This window comes from Bufo bufo, chromosome 2 (genome assembly GCF_905171765.1).
Source record: "Bufo bufo chromosome 2, aBufBuf1.1, whole genome shotgun sequence".
NCBI classification, from domain to species: domain Eukaryota; kingdom Metazoa; phylum Chordata; class Amphibia; order Anura; family Bufonidae; genus Bufo; species Bufo bufo.
Window position 1 is genome coordinate 776,462,414 of NC_053390.1, and position 19,377 is coordinate 776,481,790.

The window sequence follows — 19,377 nt, forward strand, 5'->3', positions numbered from 1 at the left end:
GGCACCCTTGTAGTTGTTGGCAGCCAGTGTGGTCTGTGTTTATGAAGGAGAAACTGGCAAATCCTATTGGTGACGGCATTGGGCAGAGTAGGTCTCCTCTTGCTGTGTCAGAAGGAGAGGGACGGGGCCCGTTCCATCTGTCGCCGACAATATGGAAATTTATCCTTCCTCCTATACAAACACTGGATACACTGCCTACAAAGAACTACACAAGTGGGGCGACTTGGTCAGTTTTGAGGATAAGGAAAGGGAAACTGATTGCTGAAGGCAGATTAGCAGTTGATGAGTGGTGCACTGGACGTGCATAACGAGAGACGTGGCACATTTGTGGCACGTGAGGAGTCCCCGAGCTGCAGAGGAGGTATGTCCACCCTGGAGCTCAGCTAACCTGTCAGAGTGTGTTTGTAGGCCCACAGGGGATGCACGGAGGAGGTGGAGAGGAAGAGAGTGGTGGTGGTGGCAATGAGGGTAGTTATAATGCTCACAGTGACTATTACTTTCTCCATTGATCTGCCAGGTTTGGTGTGCAGTGCAAAAAGGGGCGCAACCCTTCTTTCACTCAGGGCACTCCCTGGATTTTGGGGCCTCCTGTCTGGTGGTGGCTACCCTTGATGTTAGATGAGCAGTGGGGTGCAAAACAGGAAAACAGAAGACCCAGATCAGATATGGAGACCAAAAGACCAGGCCGGCTTAGTTACAGCACAAATATATTCTCTCTTTTACTGAGTGGATGATGGGTGTTACAGTGCAAAAACAAGCAGTAGGCACAGTTCTCCAGTAATTCACAGAGTAAGCTTTTCCCAAAGGTTCCTATGATAGTTCTCCCAGAGTGTCTTTCTATAGATACATGCAATCTTCCCAAATGACCAAAGGTGTGCAATCACCCTCAATATTTCTCTGCAATGCCAACTGTGGGGTACAGTATCATGTCAGATGGCCAGTCCATCCCAGTAGTATGGCGGGCACCAGAAGCAACAAAACCCACACCACATGCAGTAAAGTCTAAAGCCATAGGTGTTCGTCTAGTCCAAGAACTGTCCTTCTTGGTCCTCAACCTTCTGTAATAATTCAATGATTCTTTCCCTTAGGCCTCATGCACACGACCATTGTGTGTTTTGCGGATCCGCAAAACACGGATAGCGTCCGTGTGCGTTCCGCGATTTGCGGAACGGCACGGACAGTTATTGATATAACTGTCTATTCTTGAAAAGAAGTTGAGAAAAATCCAGCTCCACTTTAAAGGAATGTGCGTTTATTCAGCTTGCGGTTAAAAACTTATCCATGAAATACAAAAATGTAGCAGTCTTGTCTACATGTTTCGGGCTACCAGAGAGATTTCCAGCCCTTCATCATGAAGAAGGGCTGGAAATGTCTCTGGTAGCCCGAAACATGTAGGCAAGACTGCTAAATTTTTGTATTTCATGGATAAGTTTTTAACCGCAAGCTGAATAAACGCACATTCCTTTAAAGTGGAGCTGGATTTTTCTCAACTTCTTTTCTGCATTTGCTGCCCGCACCTGACACGGGCCATCCGTGCTCACAACTAAAGGAAGGGCAGGTGAGAGCTGCTACATTTCTCTTTTCCTAACTGTCTATTCTTGTCCGTAAAACGGACAAGAATAGGACAGGTTATATTTTTTTTGCAGACCACGGAACGGCGCAACGGATGCGGACAGCACACGGAGTGCTGCAAATAGTAGTGTAGAAGCAGCACTGTGCGGTCTCACGATAATGCGTCTGTTTCAATGCAACAGCCTCACCATAGGCCCTTGATCCATCAGGCCATATAGTATACATGAAAGAAAGAAGATGGCTCCGGCAGCATTCCGCAGTATCAAATATGCTTTAATCGTACCTCCAGACACAAACAGCAACGTTTCGACTGAACACCAGTCTTTGTCAAGCCTAATAACATCAATGCTGATAGGCATATATATACCCCCCACATAAAATACACACCCCGTTACATCATCAGTACAAATCAATGTATAGTAGAATACATATGTCCACATTCTAACTTACAGCTGGTGATATATCCGCCATACTCGTGTTGTTCGCCTCGGCGTTCTCATGTCTGTATTGCGCAGCTGCGTCTCAATGCATTCGCATATCCGGAAGCGTCATGCGTCACCATGGTACCCGGCGGCGCACGTGTCTCTGGCCAATAAGCTGCCAAAGGCAACCACCGACGTCACAGCCTGCGCGTCCACCCTGTGAACCTCCCCCAAGAGCGCACGTCCGTGCGTCAGTATCGTAGGTCACATGGGGTCCGCAGCCAATAACAACACAGCGCAAACACCGGTGTCATGGTAACGATGACGCCTCGGTCAACGCTACTTCCTATACAGATAACAAGTGCAATCTGTATCTAAAACAAACCGGTCTATATGTGATCATACTCATCAAACTCACTGTGGGGCCCATGCCCTCAACAGTGATCACCTGATTATAGAAAAGCATCAATACAGATTGCACGTAGTCACACACAAGACAGTGATGGAAATTACATATATCACCACAGGTGTGGTACACAGCAGCCACACATAGCCAAAGTGTGAATGGTGTACCATATATACATATCCAATATATACATAGATCATCACATTAACCCATTGTCATATGGATTGGGGATTGATCCCCCGGGGATGTGTTACATATATATTAAAAACATGATGTCCCTATACTAAGAGGACAAAACAGTTACCGATATCAATCAATGGATGAGACATTGAACAATGGATGAGACATTAATCTTCGCCCCAATTTATTTCCCACTAATGGTGACTTTTGTAAAGCCTTTGAAGCAATTAATAATCAATATTCTTTTGAGTTAATGTTATTAAACATAGACTTTTTGCAGAAAGAGGTGGACAACCTGAAGAAAACTACAGCCGAGTTGGAAATCCAGATCCAGGACCTTATGAGTGCTGAGGATTTTACGGTATACAAAGAAAAGACCACTCAACACATTTCACGACATAAGTTGGAAGTGGAACACATCAAGAGAGATAAGTGGCATAGAGATTTAGATGATTACCAGTCTGGCAAAATATACAACTGGCAGTCATCTCAACCGCAAAGGTTTAATAGACGCAGACGGGGTAAACGCTTTGATCAAGGCAAATTTGGCTTCAGCACTGGTGAATCTGATTCCGCTGATGAGTCAGGTGCGTCTAATTTTTTAGGCCCAAGCAGAAAAAGAGGGGAGGGCGATATAGAAGGGGTGGTAGGAAACACCACCGATCCAACAAGAACCCTTCCCCCAATACCGATAGAGGCCTCCACCCATACACAGGGGAGAATAACGAGACGCGGACAGCGGAAATGATGAACTTGGTAGTGAATATTTCCTCCTCCCAGCTTGACACTGCACAAATTAATGTGCTGAGCCGGGGCCTGACATTCTGCCCTACAACATCACGGGACTGGTTCGAATTTGAGCTTGACCTGCAAAAGTTTTTTAGGCGCTTGAGATTGAAAGCCTTTTTTTCAGCTAGAAATATTGATGTACCTGTCAGTCAACCTGATGCGCCCACTAATATCCTGTCTTGTAAAAACTTCGAATTACGTAATAAAAGTCAGTTTGCTCCACCGCAGAACAATCATGTGGTTGAAACATATATCGGCTTTGTCAGGAAACGTATCGATCAATTGAGGGTTGAGGGAACCCATAAGTTCAAACACAACCTGTCTCAAGATGAAAGACGGGCTGTTCTTGAACTGGAACACAATAAACAATTGACGATCAAGCCAGCTGACAAGGGGGGTGCCGTGGTCGTGATGGATACCTGTAAATATGTTGATGAGATCAAAAGACAGGTAGGAGATGGTAATGTTTATGAGATGTTGATTAAGTATCCAATATGGGATATAGCAGATATCATAGGGGTGTTATTGGATGAGGCTCTTAGCCAAGGAATCATTGATGATGAGCTAAACAGCTTTTTGCGTGTGAGCCATCCGATCACCCCTGTGATATATGTATTACCAAAGATCCACAAGAGTCTTGTGGATCCCCCTGGTCGACCCATAGTGTCGGGCAGGGGCTCCATCTTTAACCCTGTGTCCATCTTTTTAGATAAGGTGTTGCGGATCCACGCGACCACGGCTCCCTCCTATGTCAGGGACACCGGCCATTTCCTGACAAAGCTGAGATCACTTGACTTGCCGGCGGAGTTTTTGCTTGTGAGTTTTGATGTTGTATCCCTGTATACATCCATTGATCACTCCTATGGCCTTAATGTCGTCGATGTGGCCCTGGCCAGCACGGAACTGTCTCTTGGGGCGCGCCGGCTGATCCTCGCCCTCCTGGAGGTGGTCCTGAGGAGGAATTACTTTCTCTTCAGGGACACATTCTACCAGCAAAAGCGGGGTGTGGCGATGGGGTCCAATGTGGCCCCCACCTACGCAAACATCTTCATGGCGGAGGTCGAGGATCGGCTTGTGTACCGCTCCACATTTTCTGAGAGAGTTCTGTGCTGGTGGCGCTACATCGACGACATTTTCTTGATTTGGACGGGCACTGTACCTGAGTTAGATGAATTTCATGCGCACCTGAATTCTGGGGCCCGGGACCTGCAGTTCACCGTGATGCATTCTGCCCGTGAGGTGCAGTTCCTTGACGTCCGAATTCAGGTGCGCGATGGAAAGATCTGTACTGATCTTTTCCAAAAACCTACAGATAGGAATACCTTGTTAATGTATGACAGTAGCCATCCCCAGAATATGGTAAGCTCCCTACCGTGGAGTCAATTACTTAGGGTACGTCGTATCGTATCGGATGACACCCTCTTTGGATTTAGGGTGGATGAAATGTGCAATAAGTTCAGCAAGAGAGGTTATCCCACCAAATTGATCAATCGTACCAAACATAAGATTGTATCTATGGAACGTAGTTCCACCTTTACAAGGAAACCACAAAAACAGGAGACCCCCCGAATTCCATTTGTATCCATCTTTGGGAGTGATAGCGGCAATATTGCCACCATCCTACGACAGGAATGGCAGATCCTGCAGAAAGGATTGCCTGCAGTCACTGAATTTTCAGTTCCCCCAATGATGGCATACAAACGGAGCCCTAACCTACGTGATAGATTGGTGAAGGCTGATATAGGGGGTAAGGACATCGAGAGACAGAAAAGATTGGCACCACTGAGGAGTGGTAATTTCCCTTGCGTTTCCTGTTGCAACTGCGGTGGCATCATGAAAGGTGAAGGTTTTACACACCCATACAGTGGCAAACGGTTCAAGATCAAAGGTCATTATACATGTAAATCCACTGATGTGGTGTACATGATACAGTGCCCATGTAGTTTGATCTATGTGGGGAAGACCACGATGGAATTAAGGGAAAGAATTAACAAACACAAAAGCACAATAAGAACAGGTGCACTCGACAAACCGGTTGCAAAACACTTCATTTAATGCAAACATTCCATAAATCAATTGAAATTTCGGGCAATTGATAGCGTAGGATATTTGAAAAGGGGTGGGGACAGGAAGGGAATCCTGAGGAAAAAGGAACTTAAATGGATCCATACCCTTAGGTCCCTACAACCCTTTGGCTTGAATATAGAGTTCAATGTCTCATCCATTGATTGATATCGGTAACTGTTTTGTCCTCTTAGTATAGGGACATCATGTTTTTAATATATATGTAACACATCCCCGGGGGATCAATCCCCAATCCATATGACAATGGGTTAATGTGATGATCTATGTATATATTGGATATGTATATATGGTACACCATTCACACTTTGGCTATGTGTGGCTGCTGTGTACCACACCTGTGGTGATATATGTAATTTCCATCACTGTCTTGTGTGTGACTACGTGCAATCTGTATTGATGCTTTTCTATAATCAGGTGATCACTGTTGAGGGCATGGGCCCCACAGTGAGTTTGATGAGTATGATCACATATAGACCGGTTTGTTTTAGATACAGATTGCACTTGTTATCTGTATAGGAAGTAGCGTTGACCGAGGCGTCATCGTTCCATGACACCGGTGTTTGCGCTGTGTTGTTATTGGCTGCGGACCCCATGTGACCTACGATACTGACGCACGGACGTGCGCTCTTGGGGGAGGTTCACAGGGTGGACGCGCAGGCTGTGACGTCGGTGGTTGCCTTTGGCAGCTTATTGGCCAGAGACACGTGCGCCGCCGGGTACCATGGTGACGCATGACGCTTCCGGATATGCAAATGGATTAAGACGCGGCTGCGCAATACAGACATGAGAACGCCGAGGCGAACAACACGAGTATGGCGGATATATCACCAGCTGTAAGTTAGAATGTGGACATATGTATTCTACTATACATTGATTTGTACTGATGATGTAACGGGGTGTGTATTTTATGTGGGGGGTATATATATGCCTATCAGCATTGATGTTATTAGGCTTGACAAAGACTGGTGTTCAGTCGAAACGTTGCTGTTTGTGTCTGGAGGTACGATTAAAGCATATTTGATACTGCGGAATGCTGCCGGAGCCATCTTCTTTCTTTCAAGCACACGGAGTGCTGTCCGCATCTTTTGCCACCCCATTGAAGTGAATGGGTCCTCATCCAAGCTGCAAAAACTGCGGCTCGGATGCAGACCAAAACAACGGTCGTGTGCATGAGGCCTTAGAGGTTGGTTCTTAGCAAAGTTGCTTCTCTGGCAGCTTTCACTCACAGGGATGGTGTCTCCCTGGACAAGGCTTCTGTATTGGGCTACTTGCCAGCAGTACACACAAAACTCTGCCTTGCTACCAGAAGATCACTAACCAGGTGAAATGGGACTGGTCCACTACCTGGCAACTGGAACTAAGAACTGCCTATTGACTATTCGCTACCCATATGCATAGCCTTTTGGAATACATAGTGCATCGTTAGCATTACAGTAAACATTTTGACAGCTTAAACCATATAATTAACCCTTTAGCATTCAACCAGCGGGTCACTGCACCAGCAGCTCCAACACATTCTGGCCAAGTGCATAACAAAAGTAGCATGATCCTGTGTGTAGGGGGGACCTGTGGACAGATTCGGTATGTGTGCTGGAATCTTAGGATCACAAATCATTCAGTCTGGTAAATTAAAAAATAATAGGTGATATCTGAAGGGGGGGGGGGGGGAGATTTTCTTACAGCATGTTTCCTATACAACACCACATCTTGTCTGCAGCCCACGATCAAGGTGTAGCAGTGCTGCCACTGAGCTGAATGGGGTTGCAAGTGGCCATGACCGTGACATTAGAATTCCAAAAATGATAGCAGGGTTGGAGTTCTTGCGTTTCCAGGATCACAGTTGCAGCAATGTGCAAGTCTAACTGTGACCCGATTCAGGTCAATGGCTGCGCAGTGATCTTTGGTCAACAGATGTTGCAGACAAGATGCTGAAATGCTATTATGTAATTTTTCCAGAAAGTAAAATGCAGCATTCACCTTAGTAACTAGGATTTAAGCAGTAGTTTCTCAAGTACCTGGTTGTGTAGCCTCAGCAGTGAGTCCATGTGAGCTCTCTCCTCTTGGTGTTCTCCATGAGCATACTCCATCTCTTCCCTATGCATCCTAAAATGTACAAAATATAGAGGAATGTCTACGCCCAATGAAGTGTCCCCGGGGCTGATGATGAGTTCTCATGACATTTATAGGACATCATTGCATTTTTTCCTGATGTGATGCATTAGCATAGCATGTAGAAACGACTGGCCAAAATGTAACATGAAATGAAATAATGAAAATATTGCAACCTTTGCAATGTCCATGGGAAAAACATCTGTTCATGTATTCTGGTTCTGATTAGAGCGTCCAGTGATATGTATTGTGCTCATAGTTTAAGGGGCTCTCCAGGCTTCTATTTTGTAGAAACAGCGCCACTCTTGACCTTAGGCAGTGTCTGGTATGGCAGCTGAGCTTCACAAGCATAACACCACCCACAAAATAAAGTATATCCTTTATCTCTATTACACTGTCTGATTAGATCTAGGATTGATACCTTTTAGGTGTGCCACTTACGGCAAACATAAGAAGTAGCTTTTTGCGTGTTTTGACATCATGACGTTCATTGTGCACTAAAAAGGACACGATGTCCTTATTCTGCGGCTCAATACAATTACGGTGATACCGAACTTGTAGAGTTTTTAATTTCGTTTTATTACTTTTTTTTTAAATAAAAGCCTTCGAAAAAACACATCACCCTTCTGACAGCCGTAACTTTTTTTATTTCGGTCTGCAGATCTGTCTGGTGCTCGTTTTTTGCGGAATGAACTGTAATTTGTATTGGTACCATTTTTGTGGTATGTACAACTTTTTGATCATTGTTATTCAAATTTTTTTTTTGAGGAGACAAGGTCACTAAAAATGGCGAATCGTGTGTTTTAAATGTTGTTGTTTTTTTTTTTGCATTATGGCATTCACCACACATTTTTTTTTTATATTTTAATAGTTCAGACAGTTTTGGACATGGCTATATCGAATATGTTTATCTTTTTATTGCTTATATATTTTTATATGTAAAATTGGAAAAGGGAGGTGATTTAAACTTTTAATATTTTTGCTTTTTTTTTACTTTTTTTAAAACTTTTTACTTAATAACTATTAGCCCCCTTAAGGGCTAGTACATGGGATCTTTTGATTTCTTATCCTGTTCAATCATCAAAGCCTGATAGGAACGTTAAAATTCTAAATAATAAATGTTTATTGCCTATGACTAGCAATGACCGTTTCCTAGATACCCTCACTCACGGCTACTGCCGCCATTCATAGTATCTGTCTCTAGTATTTGGGAGACATGTTGTGCGCTCGACGCGTTTCTGTGCCTGGGTATCGCCGGCACTTCATCAGGAGCCTACAGAAAGAGACGCTGCTACATGTAAGTCACTGCCTGATGCGATCAGTGACACTCTGGTGAGAGTATCGGCGCTAGGATGGCTGTCCCTATACAATGCCGTTTATGTATGGCATTATGCGTTAGGGAGTTAAAGGGGTTGTCCATTGAAAAATGGCCTGCATTTTTTAAACCAGCACCTGGATTTGAAGATTTTTGTAATTGCATGTAATTAAAAACTTAGTATAGCCAGTGAGCTATTCAATAAAAATGTATCTTTATAGCGCCACCTGCTGATTTAGATGGAGAGACCCTTTACATTTATCGAGGAGAAGATATTGATTATTCAAAGGGGTTTTCCAGGCTTTTAATATTGATGACCTATCCTCAGTATAGGTCATCAATATCAGATTGACGGGGTCCGAGACCAGGCACCACCGCCAATCGGCTGTATGAAGTGAAGGCATGCGCCGTACACGTGCCGTCTCCGGTCTCTCTTCCTGCTCGCTGCTGCTATGTCTATGACAAGCAGGAAGAGAGACAGGAGACGGCACGTGTACGGCGCATGCCTTCACTTCATACAGCCGATTGGCGGTGGTGCCTGGTGTCGGACGCCATCAATCTGATATTGATGACCTATACTGAGGATAGGTCATCAATATTAAAGGCCTGGAAGACCCCATTAACACTTATCGCTGTAACTCGCTGTTTCTATATTCCTCCATATGCTGAGGATGCGGCGTACCTGTCTCTACAGAGATTTATGACGTCTTTCCTCCTGTTCATGGCCTTGCAAAGAGTTGCTGATACAGACAAGCCGTCTCCCTCACCGGTGATATCAACCAGAACATGGGGCGGATCATCCTCCAGAACCCTGCTGACTAATGGCTCATTTCTACTCCATGTTTCCATGTTCTTTTCCAGTTCTCTTATTTCCTAAGTAGAGAATTATAATAAAACAATTCATTGAAACGCGTGGGTGAACAGGAAACATAGTGAAATGAATGTACTGGTGTATGTAACTGGGCATCTGTGAGGAAGCGGAGATGAAGAAGTCATTTTAGAGCTACCACAGAGGTTATTATTAACCCCGATCCATCCTGCCTAACGCCTATCCCCCATCTGCCCAGGAACGCCCCCAAACCTACCAAAAACATCCTCTTTGAAGGCAAATTTGCATAAGCCTCTCCCTCTGTGCTACAAAATGTGACTGGAAATGAGAGGTTTCCTAAATCTGATTATCATATGATATCACACGGACTACTGAGGCAGTTCTGTCGTTTCTATGTTTTTTTACGCAAATCAAGAACGGATCCTAAACAGAGGAAGAGAATAAAGCAAGGACTTCACTGCTGATTTCATAATGCAGCTTTAGGATCCATTCACACGTCCGGAATTTGGGTCCGCAATTTGCGGACCCATTCACTTTCAATGGGGCTGGAATGGATGCAAATCTGCATTTCCGGGATCCGCATCCGCATTTCCGGGATCCGTTTTTTCAGGATCCGCAATTTCGTTCCTGAAAAAAATAGAACATTTTTGGTCCGCAATTGTGGACCAGAAAAGGCATTTTCTATTAGCGTCCATTCACACGTCCCTAACGTGTTTTGCGGATCCACGGATCTGCAGATCCGCAAAACACGGACACGGCAATGTGCGTTCCGCATTTTGCGGACCGCCCATCGCCGGCACTAATAGAATATGCCTATTCTTGTCCACAATTGCGGACAAGAATAGAACATGTTCCATTTTTTTCGGGAACAGAAATGCGGACCCGGAAGTGCAGGGCCGTATTTCCGGGCCACACATCGTGCGGCCCCACAGAAATGAATGGGTCCGTAATTTCGTTCTGCAAAATGCGGAACGAAATTGTGGACATGTGAATGGGGCCTTATAGTGTCTATGTGCGCTCCGCAAATTGCGGATCGCACATTGCAGGTGTCCGTGTTTTGTGGATCTGCAAAACACTTACGGACGTGTGAATGGACCCTTATGGAGCATAGAACATTGTTTTGTTTAGTCCAATGCCATAGTTGCCAACAGTCCCAAATTTGCAGTGACTAATTTTCAGAGACAGTCCTGGCAAATTTGTCTTAAGTCGAAAAACTGTACCCATAGAAAACCCACGCAAACACGGGGAGAACATACCAACGCCATGAAGATGTTGTCCTTGGTCGGATTCAAACTTATGACCCCAGCGCTGCTAACCACTGAGCCACTGTGCTGCCATAAGTGAATGTTCCTGGGCAGGTTCGGGACTTACATGCCGCGAATTTACATACTACAATGTTGCTACAGTATTCAGTGCTCTGCATCTCTTAACAAAGCCATAATGGGAAAAATGTAGCTAACTTCTGCCACCACTAGGTGGAGCTTTAGAGCTTACTGAATGGATTTTATTTGTCACCACTATATGGCCATATACAGCACTTACATGGCTCTGTAGCACACCTATACAGGAGTCTAATGGTACCTTTGTTATTTTCTTTAGACATCCAGAAGCAGGAAAAACGATGTTTATTTCATATGCAAATGAGCACTCGTAAGTGCCCAGGGGCGGCGTTCAGTGCGTAAGTGCCCAGGGGTGGCGTTAAGTGTGCCTTTTTAACCGTTACTCCTCCCCCAGCCTCTTCCTTTGCCCGCCCTTCTATTCCCTTTATCATCGCTGGGTCCGGCCAAGATCCCGCGCCTGCGCACTGCTTCGCCGGGTCGGGGCATGCACACTGCAATGCCAATTTTGGGTATGGCATCAATTCAACTAGTGCGCATGCGCCAGCCGGCGAAGAAGTGCACAGGCGCGGGATCTCGGCCGGACCTAGCGATGATATAAGGGAATAGAAGGGTGGGCAAAGGAAGAGGCTGGGGGAGGAGTAACAGTTAAAAAGGCACACTGAACGCCGCCCCTGGGCACCTACACACTGAACGCCGCCCCTGGGCACTTACACACTGAACGCCGCCCCTGGGCACCTACACACTGAACACCGCCCCTGGGCACCTACACACTGAACACCGCCCCTGGGCACTTGCACACTGAACGCCGCCCCTGGGCACCTACATACTGAACACCGCCCCTGGGCACTTACACACTGAACGCCGCCCCTGGGCACCTACACACTGAACACCGCCCCTGGGCACCTACACACTGAACACCGCCCCTGGGCACCTACACACTGAACGCCGCCCCTGGGCACCTACACACTGAACGCCGCCCCTGGGCACCTACATACTGAACGCCGCCCCTGGGCACTTACACACTGAACGCCGCCCCTGGGCACCTACACACTGAACACCGCCCCTGGGCACCTACACACTGAACACCGCCCCTGGGCACTTGCACACTGAACGCCGCCCCTGGGCACCTACACACTGAACGCCGCCCCTGGGCACCTACATACTGAACGCCGCCCCTGGGCACTTACACACTGAACGCCGCCCCTGGGCACTTACACACTGAACGCCGCCCCTGGGCACCTACACACTGAACGTCGCCCCTGGGCACCTACACACTGAAGGCCGCCCCTGGGCACTTGCGAGTGCTCCTTTGCATATGAAATAAACTTCATTTTTCCTGCTGGTGCAAGTCTAAAGAAAAGAACAAAAGGTACCGTTCCAATCCTGTATAGGTGTGCTACAGAGCCATGTACGCACTGTATATGGCCATATGGAGGTGACAGACTCCCTTTAAAGTGAATCCCAGCCATGTAGCTCCATATGAAACCCCTACAGGTAGCATCATTTTTATAGTTTAAAGGGCATCTGTCAGCAGTTTTGTACCTATGACACTGGCTGACCTGTTACATGTGTGCTTGGCAGCTGAAGGCATCTGTGTTGGTCCCATGGCTGAGAAAAATTAAGTTTTAATATATGCAAATGAGCCTTTAGGAGCAACGGGGGCGTTGATGCTCCTACTAGAGACTTAGCTCTTTCTGCAACTGCTGCGCCCCCTGCACTCTCATTGACAGGGCCAGGTGTGATCAGGTCTGACACTGGTCAAATCAATGCTGTCAACTGAGAGGGCACACCCTCAACTGGTAACATCCATCTGGACCTTCACTGCAAATTTCTAGTAATTCATTCATAACTTCTAGCAGGAATAATAAAGGACTGGCACAACATAGAGTGATAAGAACACAAGTAGTTACTAAACCAGACCTGTCAGGAGATAAATGTGGCACATCTTTTGGCATTTCGTGCACCAGAAAATCATATCCACTCGAGCTGTGAGCTGGTGTCCATTTGCTCTGCAGTTTATGCCAGTATCTTGCACAAATTATAACATTTTTGCAGGACAGATGGTGACATCACCTCTTCCACTACACTACTTTTTTTATAGTGGAAAGAGGGGGGTGAAATTTTTAAAAAAGCACAAATTTTTGGAGAAAAATCTAAGATATATAATAATAATCAGTCATGATATAGCACAGATTTGTTCTATAATTTATGTTTTTTTTTCGCATAAATTGCCAAAAAAAAATAATAAAAAAATGGTAACACCACCCCTTTCCAACAAGGCATGTCCACTTTTTTTTTTTTTTTTTTGCAAAGAGCAGTGAAAAATTACAAAAAGGCGGTCATATTTGCACACACACTGCTTGTGCAAATATATGCAATTTTTTATGCCAGTAAATTAGATTTATAAATTAGATTTAGATTAATAAATGTACCCCAAAATTATAGCATGTAGCTAATAGAAGAGATAAGATTTAGACAAAATGAAAATGATGGAGACATTGTACTTTCCCAGCGACAGATGAAACATGACAGAGACGGACAGGACCTGACACCAGTGAGTAGAGGCCTCCATTGGTGACACCGCATGATTTGCTGTGTCACATCAATCGCCTGTCATCTAACATAATCCCTGCCTCTTCCCATCTGTAGACAATGTTCATTTCTGACTGGTGGCTTCTTACGGGGTGACAGCGGACACCGCGCTAGAACACCTACAGATCTCATTTACATGTAGAGAGACACAAGGGGGGGAAAAGCACAAAGATCATCGCTCTAGATGAAACCTTTCCTGGCAGCTCAGTTTTTCTCTGTGACGGATAAGGCTTTCCTTGGATAAGATATTGGAACCTGATCTATGATAAAGTCGACAAATAGGGAAAAATGTAATTCATCTTACAGAACTCAGTCATCAAGTTCTACCGGGTATGGCTGTACAACATGTATGTACTCAGAGTTGTGCGACATATTTTGTAATGGCATGTAATTAAAAATGTATCTGTATAGCGCCACCTGCTGTTTGTTCTTTTGCATATTTTTCTATCCACCTCACATGTCCAGTTCCATCCTTCAACTGGCACCGCCTAGATCTACTGCTGGATGTTGTGACAGTTACAAAGAGAGAGCTGCTGCAGAAAGGATACGCCCCCTGAGCTGTGATAGGAAGAGCTGCTGCAGAAAGGATACGCCCCCTGAGCTGTGATAGGAAGAGCTGCTGCAGAAAGGATACGCCCCAAAGAATGGACACGCCCCTTGAGCTGTGATAAAGAGAGAGCTTCAGCAGAAAGAACACACCCTCAAGAATGGACACACCCCCTGTGCTGTTATAAAGAGAGAGCTGCCGCTGAAAGGACATAGAAAAAACACTCTTCTCTATGTGAAAAGACTATAGCTTAGTGCTAAGTGCTTAGCCTTGTATGTAGAGATCCCAGGTCACGTATGAATCTTGGGAGAGACTTCCAGATTTTTTTTTCTGATATTTTTTTTATTCCACATTTAACCCAAAATAAAAGGTCTATATCCTTATCATATTGAGAATATGTTTTAATGCTTAACCCCTTTACTACCGGAGGTTTTTGGTTTTTTGCGTTTTCATCTTCCTTGAGCCATAACTTTTCTATATTTCCATTCACATAGCTGTATGAGGGCTTATTTTTTGCAGAACAAGTTGTACTTTCTAATGCCACCATTAATTATGGCATACAATGTAGTGGGAAATGGTAAAAAAAATTCCAATTAGGGTGGAATTAGAAAAAAAACGCAATTCCTCCACCATTTTACGGGTTTTGTTCCCACAGCGTTTCGCCTGCGGAAAAACTGACCCATGCCCTTCATTCTCTGAGTCAGTACGATTACAACAATACCCCATATGTATAGGTATGTATCTGGTAAAAATAAATGTAAACTTTAAAAAAAAAAATTCCACATCACCATATTCTGACCCCCATAACTTTTTTTTTATAGTTATATCTACTGAGTTGTGTGGGGGCACATTTTTTTTATTACATTTTTTGGGGTAAGAGAAGCAATGAAAAATATGGTAAATTGGCCATTTTCACCCTTTTTTCCATTACGCTATTTTTTGTATTGGAAAAATATTTTTATATTTTAATAGTACGGGCGGTTTCGGTTGCGGTGATTCCCATGACGTTTATATTATTTGTTATTTAGGTATTTATTTTTTTATTACACGGAAAGGGGGGTGATTTAAACTTTTATATTTTTAAAATTTCTTATATATTTTTACATTTTTATTTTTTGTAATGATTTTGAAGCTCATATATGTATTTTTAAAATGACTTTATTACTGTCTATTGCTCATTTCTTATGTTGGCCTGCCATCTGGTGGCCAAAATAAGAATTACAGTTTGAATACTCTAGGTCGCTTGAGAGAGACCCAAGGCACTCAAACTAGTTACCGGCATCCCCATTGGCCGCAGGGGATGTCGGTAGGATCTAAAGGCTTTAATTACCGCGATTTGCATTATTGCGATAATTAGCGGCAGGTATCTGCTGTTTGAAACAGCAGGGACTTGACGGCCATGACGCCCGCTGCACATGCGAGCGGGCGCTATATTTGCCTATCACTTCAACGCCGTACATGTACGGTGCTGGTAGTCAAAGGGTTAAAAGGCTAATAAATATTGCTGGCTTCTTTATAATCATATATTGTGTCTGTAAATAAACCAATAATAAGTTTTAGGTTTCTTAGTACTGTTGAGCGAATCGAAGCATACAAATCAGAATGTAATCTGAAGTTTAGGAATCTGATTCACCGCAAAGCCAAATTTTCTTGTGCTTCGTGATAACAAATAGATTTTTCCTAAAATGGTGGCTGAAAATAAAAAAAAATGATACTCAGCTGTCTGCTCCGTCTTGATAGAAGAAAACTCACCAAAGGACCTGCGACGAGCATGAAGACATCACCACGTAATCACGCTGCCCGTCATTTTAACCCTGGATTAACCCCCTGAGCACCCGAATGCAGATGCCACGATCAGCATTGAACGAGGGATTAAATAACGGGGGAGGTGCGATCGCCGTTCCCTGTCATTGCGCCCGCTCCATACAATGAAAAGCGATTTGTGACAAAGTCATTCATAACGAATTAAATTACTTAACGAAGTTCAGCAAAGCTGGCGAATCTAATTTTTCAAAAGTTCGCTCATCACTATTTCTAAGCAAAAAAAAAATATATATTTATTATAGTGTAGCCTTTTATTATGGGTTAAATGAGAGAGAGAAAAAAGTAACAGAAAAAAACATGTATAAGTCCTAAGACTTGAACTTAGGATCTCTACATACAAGAATGAGCACTTACCATTAAACTGCAGCCTTTCCACATTTTTTCGGTTCTTAGAAGCTAACACATGTTACTGTTCTCTTCCGGTATAATCACATATTGTGCACGTGAATAAAGCAGAAATATGTATATTAGCTTTCTGAGCATATCTCAATGTGGTAAGGCTACAGTATGTGGTGTATATGACATGTAGACGCTAGCACACATCAGCTAGCATGCTGATGTCTAGCCCTGTCAATGAAGGGGATGGGGGAGTGTCAGAACTCAAGGGGTTTTATAAAGCAGTGCTCAAAGGATTCCGCCTTACCCCCTGGTGCTCCAACTTGCTCATTTGCATCTGAATATAAACACAGGTATCTCTGCAGCTGTTTATCATACAGACAAAAAGAAAGGTGTCATTTTAATCAGCATGATGAGCCCTACCAGGCACTGCGCTTGATTTAATAGGGTTGATCATGCTGACATCGCCTCTTTAAATATCCAGGTTTGAGGTTTATTAACATTTTGGATTGACCGACAGCACTGTCGCTGTTCAATAATAAAATGAATCCTTGAAAATACAACTTGCCTAATAATTGTGCACACAGTGTACAGATGACAGGTAACAGTGATCTAATGGCAACTGTCCATTTATATATATTTTATACTATTTTTTTCATGTATGCACCACCTTACCCTCCATTGACTCAGAGTCTCATTTTGTTCTTGCAGGATTCGACAGAAACAACCTAAAGTAAATTCTTCGACATATTTGGGGACATGATGCTCAAATAGAACACAGTGTTTAACAATTATGGGAAAAGAGAGCCAATGGCTTCAAGTTCCACAATTAACTGTGTTAAATTAGATCTCCCTGCTGATGGAGTATAATGCTACATCTGCTGTTTTTTTCTGTGTCACTGTCAGCAGATATTGCCCACATAGCTTAAAGGGAACCCGTCAGCCTCATTTTGCCCTCCAAACACTAGAATACCTATATGGTTTCATGATGTGGTTTCCAATGGCGTTCTTAAGCGGCAGGGTTTGGGTAGAGTTAGCTTGACTTCAAGGCAGTAGTTGCCATCTTCCTTCACTTAAAATGGTTAATGAGAATATGGCGGGATTGGGGAATAAAGAAGCCCAGAACAGGTACTCCAGTTGGTTTGGAGGGCAAACACAGGCTGATAGGTTCCCTTTAACAATGGACTGAGGAGCAGCTTTCCTATGGGCGTCCACCGAAATGTTGGCTTTGTGATCTCGACAAAGCTGCACAGTTCTTTCTCCGGCTGAACCATTTTTGCTTTTACAACACCAATACCAAAAAAGTTGGAATGCTGTATAACCTGTAAATAAATGTACAGTGAATAAAAACAGAAAACAATGATTTGCTAATCTCATAGACCCATATGACATTCACAATGGATCATAAAACACATATTAGATGTTGAAAGTGAGACATTTTACCATTTCATGGGAAAAATTAACTCACTTAAAAGTTGATGGCCGCAACACATGTTGGAAAGGGGCAACAAAAGACCCGAAAAGTAAGTGGTACTAATGTAATAGAGCTAGAGGAGCAATTTGCAACTAAGTCACATGACTGGGTATAAAAAGAGCATGTTGGAGAGGCAGAGTCTTTCACAAGCAAAGATAGACAAAGGTTCACCAATCTGCAAAAAACTGTGTCTTTCATGAAAATGTTTCTCAATGTAACATTGCAAAGAATTTGAATATCCCACTATCTCCAATATACAGTATAATCAAATGATTCAGAGAGTCTGGAAAAATACATTTGCACAAGGCACAAGGCCAATAGTCAGTTTTGGATGCTTGTGATCTGCGGGCCCTCAGGCGGCACTGCATTAAAAACAGGCATGATTCCATACTGGAAATCACTGCATGGGCTCAGGAACACTTCCAGACCTTCAGACCCCCAGTCAGACCTTCAGACCCCCAGTCAGACCTCCAGACCCCCAGTCAGACCTCCAGACTCCCCAGTCAGACCTCCAGACCCCCAGTCAGACCTCCAGACCCCCAGTCAGACCTCCAGACTCCCCAGTCAGACCTCCAGACCCCCATAGACCACTCCAGACCCCCATTAGACCTCTCCAGACCCCTCATTAGACCTCTCCAGACCCCTCATTAGACCTCCATATCAGACCTCAGATCAGACTGTAAAATAATAAAGTAACTTACCTCTCCTGCCGCCACTCTCCCTGTCCTGGCTGTCTTCTCTTCTCAGGGCCCACACTGCAGTCACCTGACCTCCTGCAGCGTCAGGTCAGAGTGCGCTCTGTACGTCCTGACGCTGCAGGCAGCCAGGACACAGCAGCGCTGGCCCTGAGAAGAGCGAGCAGGAGGAGGGGTAAGTACTGTACAGCGCTCACAGCGCTTCTCTCCCCCTCCTCCTGCAGACTAGTGAGCACTGCATCTTATAAAGGAAAAAGTACAGTACCACTGGCAAGGGGGGCCCTCTTGACCCCCCTGGCTTAGGGGCCCGGTCGCAACCACAACTGCTGCGACCCCTATAGTTACGCCAGTGATCCTACATCAGACAATAATGGGGCAGCATTCCTCTCCCAAAACTCCAGCAACTGGTCTCCTCACTTCCCAGATGTTTACAGACTGTTGTTAAGAGGGGATGATACACAAGGGTAGACATGGCCCTGTCCCAACTTTTTTGAGATGTGTTGCTGTCATCAAGTTCTAAATAAGTTATATTTTTAATGAAACGGTAAAATGTCTCACTTTCAACATCTGATATGTGTTCTATCATCCATTGTGAATATAATATGGGTCTATAAGATTTGCAAATCATTGCATTCTGATTTTATTTACATTTTACACAGCGCTCCAACTTTTTTGGAACTGGGGTTGTATTTTGACAACTGGTGGTCAGGTCTAGCATCCCCATGCTGGGCATGCTGAAGACCAGTAGAATAAGGTTCAGAAGTCCTGATCTATATAAATCTCTACACACCGAAAATATACATTTCCCCCAACAACTAATCTCATTTGTTGAGACTCTTAACCAGATAATTAATTAAATGAA

At 44.3% G+C, this 19,377-nt stretch overlaps 1 protein-coding gene across 1 annotated transcript in view; it reads right to left on the reverse strand.

Moving 5' to 3' along the window:
* The window catches only part of EVC2 (EvC ciliary complex subunit 2), a 171,505-nt gene that overhangs the window by 26,789 nt on the left and 125,339 nt on the right, over positions 1 to 19,377 (reverse strand). The window contains exons 18-19 of the mRNA XM_040419112.1: positions 9,561 to 9,751; positions 7,470 to 7,557 (exon numbers count right to left, since the gene is read on the reverse strand). Coding sequence (XP_040275046.1) covers positions 7,470 to 7,557; positions 9,561 to 9,751 — 279 coding nt within the window. The remainder of the gene's footprint in view (positions 1 to 7,469; positions 7,558 to 9,560; positions 9,752 to 19,377) is intronic.